The 15,988-nt window shown below is 25.9% G+C and overlaps 1 protein-coding gene and 1 non-coding gene across 4 annotated transcripts in view; both read left to right on the forward strand.

The window, feature by feature from the left end:
- Positions 1–670: 670 nt before the first annotated feature.
- On the forward strand, positions 671–751 carry TRNAL-UAG (transfer RNA leucine (anticodon UAG)). The gene has a single exon. It is a non-coding gene; the product is annotated as a tRNA-Leu (tRNA).
- Positions 752–7,250: 6,499 nt separating this feature from the next.
- The window catches only part of LOC107436945 (glutamate receptor 1), a 49,366-nt gene continuing 40,628 nt past the window's right edge, over positions 7,251–15,988 (forward strand). Inside the window, exons 1-3 of one of the 3 annotated variants that reach the window (XM_087157222.1) lie at positions 7,251–7,472; positions 12,941–13,084; positions 14,286–14,549. In XM_087157222.1, the coding sequence (XP_087013348.1) occupies positions 7,400–7,472; positions 12,941–13,084; positions 14,286–14,549 (481 nt within the window). In that variant the 5' untranslated portion in view covers positions 7,251–7,399. The remainder of the gene's footprint in view (positions 7,473–12,940; positions 13,085–14,285; positions 14,550–15,988) is intronic. The other 2 variants (XM_087157220.1, XM_087157221.1) reach the window with 2 other exon arrangements.

A 15,988-nucleotide genomic window follows, 5' to 3' on the forward strand; every position in this document is an offset into this window, starting at 1 on the left:
AACAACAACGAAAATCGATAATTTTAAACCACTTCTAGTATACTTTAAATTTATAACGCATTGAAAGAGAAAACATTTTTCAGATTCAAAACATCATTTCCTAACATAAAGAAATAAATGTTTTTTTCATAATTGAATGGTTAAACTTTTGAAAGAATTCAATACAAGAAAAATTTACAAAAAATTTTTAAAATATAGAGTAATTTTTTTTTATATATTTTCTTTCAATTAGTTTAAATGCTGAATAATCGTATTTGGATAAATAATTTACTATTCAAATAAATGTAAGCATACATTCTTAAATTTCTTCAAAAAATCAAAGCATTTATATAAGAAATATTTTTTTTAATCCATTTTAAAAATATTTAAACTTATTTTCAAACATTGAAAATATTTAAGAACTTAAATAAGCTCATTGATTTAAAACAAAATAACAATTTAGTGATTTAGATTTGTTTAAAATCTTTCGTTTTGTAAGATTCGTGTTCTAATAATTCTTTGTAACAGAATTCTAGAAATAAAAATGCTAATCCTAAACATTGATACCAAAAATAAACAACGTAAAATAAATACAAATAGGAAAAAAACATTTATCATGAACTAACAAAACGAATTAAGAGCAATATTAATATAAATGGTTTTTAAATATTGTTTGAGTCTCCCGAGACAAGGTAGCGTGGCCGAGTGGTCTAAGGCGCTGGTTTTAGGCACCAGTCTCTCTGAGACGTGGGTTCGAATCCCACCGCTGCCAAGTATGTACTTTTGCTTCGATGTAGAATAATTTTTTTCATTTTAATTTAAAAAAAATTTCTAAACAATAACACGAATGATAAAAACGATTTTCGTTTTTTTTTTCGATTTATTTTTCAGTTCCTACGAATTTGGCTTTTATTAAACTAACAATGAGATGACATGAGGTACATAAAAATATTCACATATTCCAAATAGACAGAATATGATATTCATAAAATAAATTATAACTTTTTTCTTCTTTGCAAAACAAATAATTTAAGCTTAAATATTTGTTTTAAAAAAGAGCAATTTAGTACGAGAACGATAAATAATAAAAGTTATTTATCAAGATGGAAAATAAAATTTATATTCCATATTTTACTCTAAAAAAAAGAAAAAACTAACCATTCTTCATTTACACAGGTTTCATGTTCAAATAGGTTTGATGATTTACAAAAAAATTACAATAATGAATAAATAAATAAATAAAAAAATTTTAAAAAATCTCAGCATTATTATTTATTCTTTAATTATAAAAATATTCAATTCACATTAAGTTAATGAATAAATTTATCTTTTACTGTTAGGGCATTACCTTTCAGAGATAAATAAACACTCTAATTTAAAGTTATAATAAAAACAAGTTCTCAAAATATATAATTTAAAAAAAGTATAATATTTCAAAATAACTAATTACATAAGTTTTTTTTTTTTTTTAAATTTTCAACCGATATTTTTTTCCTAATTTTCAATTTAAAGAGGCAAATTCATGAACCATAAAAATTGTTCGTCATTTATAAAAATAATCCAAAAATTTTCGATTATTAGTAAGCTTACAAAAAATAAAATTAAGACATATATATAGGTATATATATATTTAAGCATAAACTTTGAATAATTGATTTGCATTACAATGAGTTAAAATTTTCAGATCGAAGCCAATTAATTTTCTAAATCATAAATCATTCCCTAAATCATATAGTTGCAACCTAATATATCACAACCGATATTTAGAAAGCTGTTATTAAAATATCCGGTTTTAAATCCGATTATTAAAAATAGTCCTACTTATTAATACTGATTTTTTTTTCTGTTATCGATTTAAACGCTTTATTTTAAATTAAGTAACTTAAGTTATAGTATTATGCATTTCTTAGTATATTATATTTTATTATGTAAATTATGTAGTCGTTACTTTTATAGTAATATTCAGCCATTACTTTTAATTGCAAGTAAACCAATAAAGAAATTAATGTTAAACATACTGTATGCAACTGTGAATGAACGATATTGGTAAAAATTATTGTCAATTTGTGTTTGCTTTCGCCAATAATTGTCCATATGATACACTGATGATGAAAATGTAATTGGAAAAAACTGATAAAAGCTATTTTTATGCATTTCATGTTCAGTGCACACTGAAAGACCAGTACGAAATAATGATATATAGAAAATTTTTGGAACATTCACGTATGCAAATGCTCACAATAGTTTAACAAATATTGTGAACATTCACCTATGCTAATGTCGACGCTTATCATATTACTGGTTTTCTACTATGACCTAGTTTAACTAATATTTTGAAAATTCACCTTTGTGATTATATGAATGTCGACACTTTTTACTATTATGGGTTTCTTCACTGTAATCTAAATTTATTCTTCGAATTTATCCTTTATTTCAGGGTTTTTTTCCCCCTCTATAAATATGGGATTCTTAAAACTTTTGCAGTTTTTGAAAAACGATATTTTCATTTTTTAACATTGATATTCATTATCACTGTTATTATGACACTGTTATTTATGTCAGTCATGTATTTTTTATGTGTCAGCTTGCTTCTTTTTTCTTTGCTTTTACTTCGAGGAACAGAAAATTATTTCATTAATGCATCGTAATAAAAAGTTTTCCTTTTTTTTTAGAAAAAAATTATGAAATAAAAATTTTAAAAATATGATGAAATTTAAATATGATAAGTTCTATAACGATTTTAAAAATAGGTAAAAATCGCGTGTATTATTCTTCATAGAAGTCATTAATGTAGGTCAGCTGCTACCGAGATAGTGAAGTGGTAAATGGGGCATGTGCCCTCCCTCCTATTGGGAAATACGTGCCTTCCATTTTAAACGATCCCGGATCAAAATGCAGTATAAAGTACCGGCCGGCACATTGGGTACATAATCCGTAAGATCCTTTTCGCAAAATCCATTTTTACAGTAAAATATTATACCGTAAAATAATATTTACTTAATTAGAGAGATTCAGTAATTTTATAGTAACTGTTCCAGCAAAAATTACAGCATATCAGATTTTTTGTTCCGTAACATGTTTTAGTAAAAATAGATTTTACGGTAAAAAGTACCGGCATCCTGAGTGCCGGTACTTTTCACCGCAATTTGATGTGGAATTTTTTACAGTGTATACTGTTTAGGGTACAATAAACAGGCTTTTTTTTTTTATTGAAAATTGGAACAAATGTCAGATCCCAAAACATTAACCTTACAGAAAGAAAAAGAAAAGATCTTCTAAAAAAATTTCTAGCGGCGAAACTTTTTGTCGGGGGATACTGTATTAATGTATAATTTTAAATTTTATTTTTAATTTAATTTTAAATTAAATTTCATTTTAAATTTTAACTTAATTTTAAACCCTGTAAAAACAACATTTTCTGATATAAATTGATTGATATATAAAATAAAAATAATGAAATAAATGTCAATCTTTCTCTCTCTCTAATTCAAAATACAGTATCAACCATAAATTTACCATTTATTCATTAGTTCATAAAAATATCATCAATAAGTTCGCGAACATTAATTACATTCTGCTTTTTTAACTTTCTGTTAATAACATAACTTCACATCATTTGTGATAGCAAGTAGGATCTATTGCTTTTCAGAAGAGAAATCTATCACCGCTGAAATATCTGAGTACTATTATTTTATGCTGCAAGGATGAAAGAAAAAAAAAAGTATTTGAGAATAAACAGACGATTGACAAGTCGAATTCCCCACATAAGTTAAGGCAACGCTTCGTTCCAGCTGAAGTTTAAACGAACTTTTATTTTCATTTTATGATTTTATATTGAAATAAATAAGGAGGTTTAAGCCAAGGTATTGTACTAATTTTTCTTCACAAGAGAATACAATTTGGAATTTTTCTTTTCGAAATTTAATGAAGCATTTGTAAAATTTAGTGAAATTTCATTATTTACTCATAAACAAAATATTGTTCAGTTCTCAATGACATGGGCGTCGCAGAACCTAATTTTTGAGGGGGAGAGGAATTAAATTACATAGTCACAACGGTTTTCTAAATTACACACGAAGAAAAAAAAATCTGGTAATAAAAACCAAAAGATAAGGTATTAAAACCATTCTTATGGTGACGGTTCACCGGAAATTTTGATTTTCAAAATTATAGCTCTTATTACCTCACATATAGTTAAAAATACAAAACTGAAAAGTAAATTTAACCGAATAAATGATTTTTGTGTCATGCTCTAAAATATCATGATAAAATTATCGAATTTTACCACTTTTACCAAATTTTATCATTTTTATTAAACCATATTTTATTCTTAATTTTTTCAAAAGTATTATTAAAGTGCTTCTGTAAAAATACCGAGCTTTTTGGTAATACCATAGGGACAGAAACAGGGTACACGATAGGGTTTACCATATTCTGGTAGTTTGATCATCCTTTTTTCTCACTGCACTGATAAAAAAATTCTTAACTGCGCTAAAAAGCCTGAAAAAAACATTTATTATTTTTTTCTCTTTCTTGCTTTTAACTGGAAGAAATTTAAATCGATAATAATTCGAGAAACTGTTCTTAATTTGTCTGAAATATTGAGATCTTATAGAGATTTCTAAACATTGTGGGGAACATATACCCATCGCCCACCGAATGACGCCCGAAATCCATAACAATTTTTTAATGAATGTTAAAATCTGGAGGCTAAAATCAAATAAAATTTAAACATTTTGGACAATCCATTGCAAAATCTTCAAATAACATTTTAGTCTAGTAACAATCGAGTTACGCGAAGAAGTAGTAAGAACTTCCAAAATATGCCACTAACATTAATACGGAACTTAAACAAACGAAAACAAAAGCAATATTAAAAATAAACAAAAATAAGAACATAAAATGAAAAAGTATTTTAGATTTAAATATACTTTTTTCGACGATAAAGTGAGACTTACTAGGATATTGTGGATTAACATAAAAATTGTAAACTATAAAATACTAAATAATACATAAATATTGGTTTGATATTAGAACTACTATTGATAGAATTTTTACTGTTATATTGAACTACCTTTAGATTAAAGATCAATACGAATCTCCTGTGAATGTGAAGTGTGAAGATCATTAAAATTTCTTTTTCAGTGCCCGCGCTAAGCATTCGATACCTCTCCAAATGCGATGAAGTTGTAAATTTGGCGAATAAAATTGTGCTTAGGCGAGTGATTTTTTCCATGGGAAGAAAATATATACTATAAAAAATTGCTAAGATTTGCATTTGGCGAAGACTTGAAAATCGGCAAATACTTTTTATATTTGGCTAATAATTTGAAATCCTAAGTGTGGGCCCTGATTGTGCACGTTCTTAAACTGAGCTCTTAAATTATTAATTAAAAATAATTTTTTTTATCTTCTTTGAATTTTAATATTAATACAATACAGGATGTTCCATAATTCCAGCTCTTAATTTATATATTTAGAATCACAATGGTATATATTTAGAATATTTTGAACAATATACGTAAATAACAGTTTCGATTGGAATGAAATAACACATTTCAATAAAATTTGGCTTAATGCCTGTTGTTTTGTTTTTTCCCTTTGCAATTAAGATTTATTTATTTATTTTTTTAAATCAATCTCATCGAGTAATATGTTCGAATTTATTTGAAAGTCACGGTTTGCAGACGCTAGCAAGAAGAAAAAATAAAAAGAATCAAAGCAAAATAATTCCATAAATTGAAAATCTGCTTTCCTACACAAAATCAATAAGACTAAAGAAAAATAATTAATTTCAACTTTAACTAATAGAAGAATGATTTAATTAAAATAAAATGAGTTAATTTAATAAGAATAGACAATGAAGTCAATTTAACCGCTTATTTTACTAAATTTTCTCGCAAGAAGTATGGGTGTTTCTCTATTTAATGGGGGGGGGGAGAACTTAAAAAACTTCTAAAATCGTTTTTATTATTATTTCAATGTATTTAATGCTTAAATTTAAACTAGATGCATTAAAGATCCTTGCCCTAAAGAAAGAAACTCATATAATAAAAACTAGATGAAACCAGGAGAATATGTAGTTACTAAGATTATAAAACAATAGTAATTGATTTATTAACGTTGAAATAAGATATTTTATATCTGTGGTATTTTATTTTTAATAGCAAGCAAATTTTGATTATTGTAAAAGCAGCTGTTTTTTTTTTAAAAAAAATAATATTTCGAAGTAAATATTTTTCCTTCGTAAAAAAATTTAATTTAGTTTTTAATGATTCGCATAATCCAATACTTGACTATGAGATGGATTAAAGTTGCAACCATAGTTACCTAAGCAGTAAGGGTAATTTAAAATATTTATTCACAACATTTAATTGGTTTTTGAACATCGTTTACAGTTACAAAATCGTAAATACTTTAGAATTCCAATGTATTTTCAAGACAAGTTAATTGAAAAGTTAATTTAATAAAAGAAAAGTTAATTTTAAAAATGTATATCTTTTTTATTTTGATGCTCTTATTTAAATAACGAAAAATATAAAAATCAAGATCGTAAATTAATGAATTCTTGATTTATTTCATATTATGTCACTGACGTTCAACAGCTGATCAGTTTTACAGCAATATCAGAGTTCAATACCGAAGCCTTGTAATTTTAAAACCAACCCAGAAGACTATAGAATTTCTGGATCAGGCATTATTACAAATTCACCTTCAGGGAGGATTTTTTGAATGAAACTAATGCAAGTTACAAGATCATAATTTTTTTTTCTTCAAATTCTTCGCAAAAAAAGGAAATGCGGAAAATAGTTTTATTTTTATCTATCGTTAAAAGTTGTTAGTGTGATTGACAACCCTTCTTCATTCAAATGTTTCTTTCTTCAATTGGAGTTGTAAAAACAATGTAACTTTTTTAAAACCGACGTCACTATTGTTACATTGTTTTTTCAATAATCACGTCCAGCTGCCAGTTTTTTTTTTTTTTTTCAACTTCCTTATTATCTGAGAAGCTTTTTCGAAAATTCAGCAATAAAACAAATTAAGATTATGTTAAAATGCACTTGACGTCTCATTTCAAAACATTGAAACCATTTAATGGAAATTTACAATAATAAAAAATAAAAAAAATAAAGCGAACAAGAACTTGCATCATCATAAAGTGTGAAAAATAAAAGACACAAAGAAATAAAGTGTTGCATTACGTAAACCTTATCCTAAGTACCATAAGAAAGACGATCGCGCTGATTTAATCAGGAAGTCCAAAATCAACCATTGCTGTTTCAAAAACAAAATTAAAAAAAATAAATGGACATCGTGTATCATCTACAATCAGATGGTGAGTTTGATAGAAAACCAGCGAAATCTCTTTTAGAACTGATAGAAAATGTTTGAAACAAGTTAAATTAATGGATCTTAAGAAATGGTTTTGAAATTATGGATTTTGATAATTTTTACCAGCTGCGCGTTTTGTTATGATGATGCCCTCAAAGTTGGTAAGTGTTGCATTTCGTTTTTCTGCTTTAATTAATGATTCAACACTAAAAACTGCATGACGTCATTACTATAATTGTCTTGCATTAAAAGTTATCTTAGTCGCTTAAAAAGTCTAATAATTAACATTTGTTAATGGTTCTTTAAAAATATCCTTATATGTGTATTTGTTAAATTTGGTTTCAATGCATAAGTAAGATTTTCAAATTTTTTTTATGGAAATAAAAAAACATCATCAACGAGCATATTTCTGTATCGTGATCTGCCTCGCCAACTGCAATCGCTATGGCGCCAAACGAATTTTCCGCGGAAAAAATTTAAAAAAACGAGAAAAGAAAAAAAAGGACAAGTAGATGTTGGTCCGGGGAGGGGGGGGGGCTACGAATTATACTTTTCGAGTTGGTCCGCTTCAGTGATGTATTTGTTTGGTTTCTCGCGGGCCATTGCCCAGAAGTTGCCAATACTTGGCTTAATTAAATTTACTATAAGAGGTATTTCTTTTGTATCAGAATTCTAAAAAAATGTTTCCATTCCATTTTCTTTAGCATTTCCTTGACGAAAACTGTTATAGAATCAGTCCTTACTCCCCTTCCTTACTAATTCATTATTAATCTTCATTTTGTGAAATTTAAATAATTCAGACCCGGTTAATAATAATAATAATAATAATAATATATATATATATATATATATATATATATATATATATATATATATATATATATATATATATATATATATATATATATATATATATATATATATATATATATATATATATATATATATATATATAATAAATACAAGAAAACACTAAGAAAGTTAAGAAAAACAATAAGTATCATTTATTGCGCTTAAGCTGCAAGTAAACAGCACTCATTAGATAAGTTCAAAATGAAGAATAAAACAAAGAAAAATTATCTATAATTTTTCTTTGTTTTATTCTTCATTTTGAACTTATATATATATATATATATATATATATATATATATATATATATATATATATATATATATATATATATATATATATATATATATATATATATATATATATATATATATATATAAACAGAGAGAGAGAGAGGAGATACATGTATATATACAGGGTGGGGAGGGGACGAGAACTCCCCCCCCCCACTTTTGAACCTCTTCCTCGGTCACTGTTGTTATGTTAATCCTGTAAGTTAATACATATATTTACTTAAAACTTTTCTACATCAAATTAGCAGATATGCCCCTGTTCGCATCGCTAATAAACCCCTACGATTACTACAATTGTTTTCTTCTTTCTTTTTTTTTTGGGTGTGTGTCTTGACAAAAAACAGATATTTATGTCGAAATTAAAATTTATTCAATATGAAGCTCCCAAAGTGTTTATAGTATTAATACAAACTTGATTTCACAGATTTAGTTCCCAATTCTTTTAAGATAAAATAAATAACTACTTGTTTTGCTTGGTTATCATTACAACTACATCTACAATTTCATTTTTTAAAATTCTCATGCAATTTTTGAATAATTAAAGAAAAATCTTTAAATTTCTACCTCTGAAAATTATTTTTAAGGGAAATAAATAATAAATTTAATTTTTGATTAATTTAAAAATAAAATCTTTAAATTTTTTTCCCTTAAAAATTATTGAGTAATAATGCGAAAAGTTAGTTGTAAGTAATGCTTTACAATTTGTATTGATTATTATACACACAGTTTTACATGAAGCTTATGAAAAAGATAAATCTAACTTATTTTCTATTTACTAATTACCATGCCGATTTAAATATGTCTACCAAAAATGTTGCGTAATAAGGTATGGTTATTTTATGATAAACACTGCTTTTCGTTTCAAGCCTTTAATTTAGAATTAATTATCAAGATCAAAACCTTAGTGCCAGTTGAGAATACCTGAAAAGGAAAAAGAATAAATATTAGAGGAAAATGCTTTCTTAAATTGGAAATAAAGAATTATTTGATCGGCTCACAATACCTTTATGACATTTATTAATTTTAAACTAATAAGTGTCAAATGACAATAAAAGAATATGATAATAAAAGAAATCTTGATCACCATGTGAGAAAAATTAATCGTACCAAGGGATTAATGAGAATGCATAAACTGGTCATCATTTTCATTATATTTTTTATGTTTATAGAAATTGATTTATTTTTCACATTTAATGCTTATAGCTTAGTTTCTTATCTTATTTATTAGGCTTCAAATAGAAAAAAAAATTTTTAAGAAAATCTCTTTTTTTTATTGTTTAAAAGTCAGTTAACTACTTTTTATGTTTTTTAGTTATCTAAGTTATTTATTTAATTGTTAGTTTCATTATTTTGTATGTTATTTATTTATTCAATAGAATACAATTTTTAAATCTTTTTTTTTTTTTTAGAAAATACACAATAATAATGAATTAACAGTTGCTTTGTGCAATGAGTATACCGAAAGCAGTGTCTTTATTAATTTAAAAACCATGTGTTTTTTTTTTTCTAACCTTATTATTAAAACCTATTATTTTTAAATTTACGTCCATTTCGGTTGTTTTTAATATGAGGAAGGGAGTTCTAAAGTTCTACAGTTCTAAGTTGTTTTCTTTTTTTAAAGGCATTATCACAATTAAATAAAATCGATTCTTATAACAGTAAATAGTAAACAATAAGAAACTGATTGAAGATGTTTTTATCTGATTTACTTTTTTGAATTAAAAAAAAAGTAAATATTATTTACTATTTAAAATTTTGTTTCGATTTCTATTTAGAGGGAAGAGGACATTCCCATTGGAGTGAATATCATCGAATCCAACGTGTATTGTAAACTAAATTAATTTTTTTTCTTTTTTTAAATTTTGAAAATAATTTTATTTTTTTAGAAACCAAGCTGTAATGGATGAGAGAAAAATAACTTCCTGTTGTCCACCATTTATATTTGAGGAAACCATTTCAAAATACACAAATTTAACTCTAAGGTTGATACAATTAAAATAAAATTTAAAAAGGGGTAGCAAAATTAAGAAAATGAAATAAATTTTTATAAATTTTTATTCACGGCTGTACTTAATATTTTCAAATAAATATACCTTGACAAGAAATCTGAAGTTGAGAATTTCTAATTTATAAGTGGAAGATAATTAAACAAAATTCGTAACTTCTATATTAAATCATCACTTTTTAAATTTTCTGAGAATCGTACTAGCTTAATAAATCTGCAAAAAAAATACGTTTGCGTATAGTATAGTACGTTTTTTTAATCAATAATTAAGAAAAATTAAATCAAAAAAATCAACTATAAAAAATTTCATTATGATATGAATTTTTATGTTTTCCTTATCCAACTAGATTGTTTTTGACCAATCAAACTAATTACTTATGTTTTTCTCCGCACATTTTTATATGTAAATTATGTCATTAATTCTACACTATTTCACTTTCTTTTCTGGTACATTTCTTCTAGCATATTTTGAAAGAAAATGAAGAAAAAAACTTTAATTTTGACACGGTGGCTAAAATTGTTCTTTTTTTTTTTTTTTTTCTTTTTTTTTTATAAATACTTGTAAAATTTATAAAGTAAATGCAAGTGTAATGGTTGTAATTGTATAAGTTGCTTTGAATAAGTTTTTCTCTTCTCAGCCAACCTATAAATAATGAGGAAAAATAAAAGTTAAGACTCACTCAAGTAATGAGCTGAGGATTACTGAAGTCAAGTACCAAAAAAAATTAATGATTTTTTAATTATTATTTATATTTCTTATTTTAACGAAGTCAAATCTTTTTTAAAAACAAAACACTTCCACAATAGCGGAACCCATGAAGGTAAAGTCACCACAATACTGTCAGCATTGCTCAACGGCCACCTTTACTTTCTGATGTTTTTATAAGTAGTCTGAGAAAAATTATTTTGTGCTTTCAATTCTTTAAATCAGTAATTAGTTATATTATTAAAATTATAAAAATAAAAAATTATATTTTCTTATTTTAAAAATATACAATATTTTATATAGATATATATATGGTTTTATAATTGATTCTTTTAGCAAATACAAGCAATATTCTTTCAGCTAATTTTCTTTCTTAACGTAAATAAGGTATCTGATTTTTTTTTTTTTTTTTTACATTAATTGAAAGGCTCTTTATAAAACAAAACATATCAAAGTTTATAAAATCTTTCACTTATAATAAAGTGATGGCTGAATTTAAATGTTTTTAAATGAATTTTGGAGAAAAGTTAAACACTGAAAGCACTATAGCAGTCATCATTTATTTTTTTTAATGAAAAACTATAAGATTTGTGCTTAAATATCACCCGAATGATTTTTAGAGACGTACACTTTATAATATTATTTATTCCTTTTAGCTAATGTAAACAATAGATGGCGACACTGCAAATACCATTAAAGATTCTCATTTAAAATTGCTAGAAATTTTAATTTGTTTATTTTTAAAATTTTTGTGAAATAGTATCATTTTTATCGCTTTTTACAAAAACTCGAAGATTATCCCTTCATTTAAAATAGGAAAATTATTTATGTGCATAAAATGTTCTTCATGAGACTTTTTCTTTTATGAGCATTTATAACGATGTACAGAACTGTTAAATAAGGAAGTAAAACAGTAAATGGCAGCACTATTATAGAATTAGTAAAAAATTTTAGTCTAAAATAAATTGTATTCATTTTACTTATAAGGAAAAATTATTGAAATTATCTGAAAGAAAAATTTGTTCATCATTTACAATTCTGAAAAATTCTTTGGATATTCTTTTAAGTTATTAGAGTGATATTTTTAAGCTTGTTAGATGGGCTTTTATATCGACAATAACGACAGTCAAAAAATAATGTTTTTTACTTTATTTATTTATTTCATTCCGCTTTCCATGAAATATATGAAAGATGCAGTGTGCATTATATTTAGTTTTCCTCTCATTTTCAAACGATGAAATAAAAATTTCAAAACATCAAAATGCAAACAAATTATGAGAGGATAACTTAGGTATACGAAGTGGAAAAGTTATCCTACAATCAATTGTTTGCATTTTGATGTTATGAAATCATTTCTTCAGCTTTTAAAACTTCATCATCAACTAGGTTTACTTAAATTCACTTTTCTTCGCACTTTAAATTTTAAAGTGCGAAGCATAGTTCTCGGAAAGATACGCATTTGCACTTTAAATTTTAAAGTTCAAATGCATAGTTCTCGGAAGAAAATAGCCCCCTAGTGTTGGCCTTTCTACTTGACCCTACGCTAACCTATACTGTACCTCACATTTATGTAAACAATGCCCTTCATTCTTTTTTGTATTTTCTTAAGTTATCGGCAGATGGCCCCACTAATCATAGGTTTCTACCTATGATCAGCTTTCCGTTGACATGCCTGTGAATAAGATTTTTTTTTATTACAATTTGTATTTAATTGATAAAGATACTTATTAAAAAACGAAATATTCCCTCAAAATTTATTGAAAACTTTTTTCCAGGTGTTATTCAGAACAGAGGAGAAGAAACGACTGAAGAATTGTTTCGTAAAGTCTTGCACAAGGAGCTTCAATCTGGTTATGTCGCATTCCAAACAATCACCGAAGTTGTACCGGAGGAAGATGCCTGGTACTACCATCGGGCTGGTAAGAACATATGAATGGGTACTAACAGTTTTTTTTTTCCACCAGTGACAGACTTGGGTCTATAGTATTAATTTCAAAAAATGCCGAAGTATTTATCGGGAAAAAATATATTAGAACAGTATGTTCCAAACATGTCACCCTAGGTTGGGTTAACTTGGTTGGTAAGGCACTAGGCTCATGTCCAAGAGCTCTTGGGTTCGATACCCGTGTACTAAATTGCGACTGATGCACGTTAAATCTGTCTAGCTGTTAAGTCCTCCATGTTCCCATAACAAATCAATACCACTGGGGGTACTGATCCAGAAGTTTCCTTGTCTTCTGGATTGGTTCAAAATTACAAGGCTTCAGAGTTGAACATTAGTAGTCGTTACCGCAAAATTGGGCTTAATCGTTACCCTTAATCGGCTCACACGATTATATGTGCAAAAAGGAGTGCTCTCTAATACTGTATCAATATAGCCAAGGCAAAATATATCAATACTATAGTGTGAAGAGCACTCAAAAAACTTTTTGAAACATATATACATAAAAGTAAAAAAAAAAAGTAAAGAATCAACTTATGGTACAGAAAACTTCAATAAAAATTGCCACCTATTGCAAACAGTTCCATATAATCTAAATTACTTAAGATTAATCAGTTTAGAAAATTCAAATTTTAAAAAGAAAAAAGGATTTAGTAGTAAGATTTAAAGCGTCCGAAGGGACAAAAATCAATCGTACCTAAAAAAAAAGTTTTAATATTGGCGATTACTATTATATTTCTAACTTTAATTTAAAACTAAATTTTAAATTGAAAAAAATTGTGTTCCCGTATTACCCTTTTATTTATTATTGCTAGAAATTATTATTATCTACATCAAAAATATCATTAATCTTTTTAATAAACAAATAGTTTATCGTATTAAAGATATTTAAAATGAATATAGTTCAATTAATATTCAAATGAATCAATTATAAATTTGCAAAAAAACAAAACTGCTTTTATTGTTGAAAAAAATGAGAAAAACTTTCAAACAGAATTCATAATTGGCCTTGAGTCCATCGCTTAGATGTCATTGAAACTAATCCTTCTCTCTTAATAAATTAGCGTCTGTATTTTTCTTTCAATCAGCTGACTATAAAAATCATTTACAGTTTTTGTAGAAAGAAAGAAAAGAAAAAAATGCAAAAACTGTATGATTTATAAATGTATCATTCACAGTGTGCAAACTACTTACACAAGGCGTACAAGTGATTGTTGCTAATACATCATCCGCAACATTTCCAATTCTTGCATCCTATTCCAATGAGTACAAATTTCCATTCATAAGTCCTGATTTACCTGAAGCACCTGAAGACCCGAGATCTCCTGATCTCATGGCCAAATATGGATTTGGTATTCGTCCGAGCACTACACGAGCAACCCTGGATTTGATTCGATACTTTGGATGGCAAAACATTGTTTACATATACGACGATGATTTTGGTAATTATTACATGTTATACATTCACATTTTACTTAATTTTATTTACTTATTGTTTTAAAAAAACCAATGCTCTATTGATTTGAGCGGTATCTTTTCTTATCATTTCTTAGATATTTTTTAGTATCATTCGTTTTAACTTTTGAAGTCGTTTTCATTTTAGAATGTTGTTCACATTTACGACGATGATTGTAAGAAGTTTTACTTTCAAAAGATTTTTTTTTTTTTTTTTTTTTTTTTTTTTTTTTTGCAAACCAATGTTCTTCTGAGTTGAGAGGTATCATTTCTTATCATTAGTTAGATTTTTCTTAGTATCAATCGCTTTAACTTTTGAAGTCGTTTTCATTTTAGAATGCTTACATTTACAACGAATATTGTGAGAAGTTTTACTTTCAAAAGATTTTCTTTTTTTTGAAAACCAATGTTCTTCTAATTTGAGCACTATCATTTCTTATCATTTGTTAGATTTTTCTTAGTATCAATCGTTTTAACTTCTAAAGTCGTTTTCATTTTAGAATGTTATTTACATTTACAACGATTATTGTAAGAAGTTTTACTTTCAAAAGATTTTTTTTTTTCTTTTTTTTGCAAACCAATGTTCTTCTGATTTGAGCGGTATCATTTCTTATTAGTTAGATTTTTCTAAGTATCAATTGTTTTAATTTCAGAAGTCGTTTTCCATCTGGAATATTGTTTACATTTATGACGATGATTTTGGCGATTATTGATGGTTATACATTCACATTTAATTTTTTTTTATTTGTAAACCAATATTTATCTGATTTGTTTGGAATCATTTCTTATCATTAGTTAGATTTTTCTTCCTATCAATCGTTTTAACTTTCGAAGTCGTTTTCATTTTAGAATGTTATGTACATTTAATACGACGATTTCGGCTATTATAGCTGGTTATACATTCAAATTTTGGTTATTCTTTTTTAAAACCAATGTTCTTCTGATTTGAGAGGCATCATTTCTTATCATTAGTTAGATTTTTCTTAGTATCAATCGTTTTAACTTTTGAAGTCGTTTTCATTTTAGAATGCTGTTTACATTTACGACGATGATTGTGAGAAGTTTTACTTTCAAATGATTTTTTTATTTTTTTTTAAACTAATGTTTTTCTGATTTGAGCGTTTTCATTTCTTATTAATTAGCTTTTTCTAAGTATTAATTGTTTCAATTTCAGAAGTCGTTTTTGTTTACCTTTATGACGACGATTTTGAACAAGATATATAAATTTATATATTTTGTTCAAAGTTACAATCGTTAATAGAATACTTTTTATTCATCCATTCAAGATCAAATACATTTTCTTATTCTTGTAGTGAAGGACGCTTGATGTTAATACAGTTTTCTCAAATATTAATTCATTAATTAAATTTAATTAATTAAATTTAATTAATTATATTTAGTTTTATGTGGGAGAAAAAAATGTAAT

This window comes from Parasteatoda tepidariorum, chromosome 2, assembly GCF_982258835.1.
Source record: "Parasteatoda tepidariorum strain Cologne lab strain chromosome 2, Ptep-v5.0, whole genome shotgun sequence".
Lineage (NCBI taxonomy): Eukaryota > Metazoa > Arthropoda > Arachnida > Araneae > Theridiidae > Parasteatoda > Parasteatoda tepidariorum.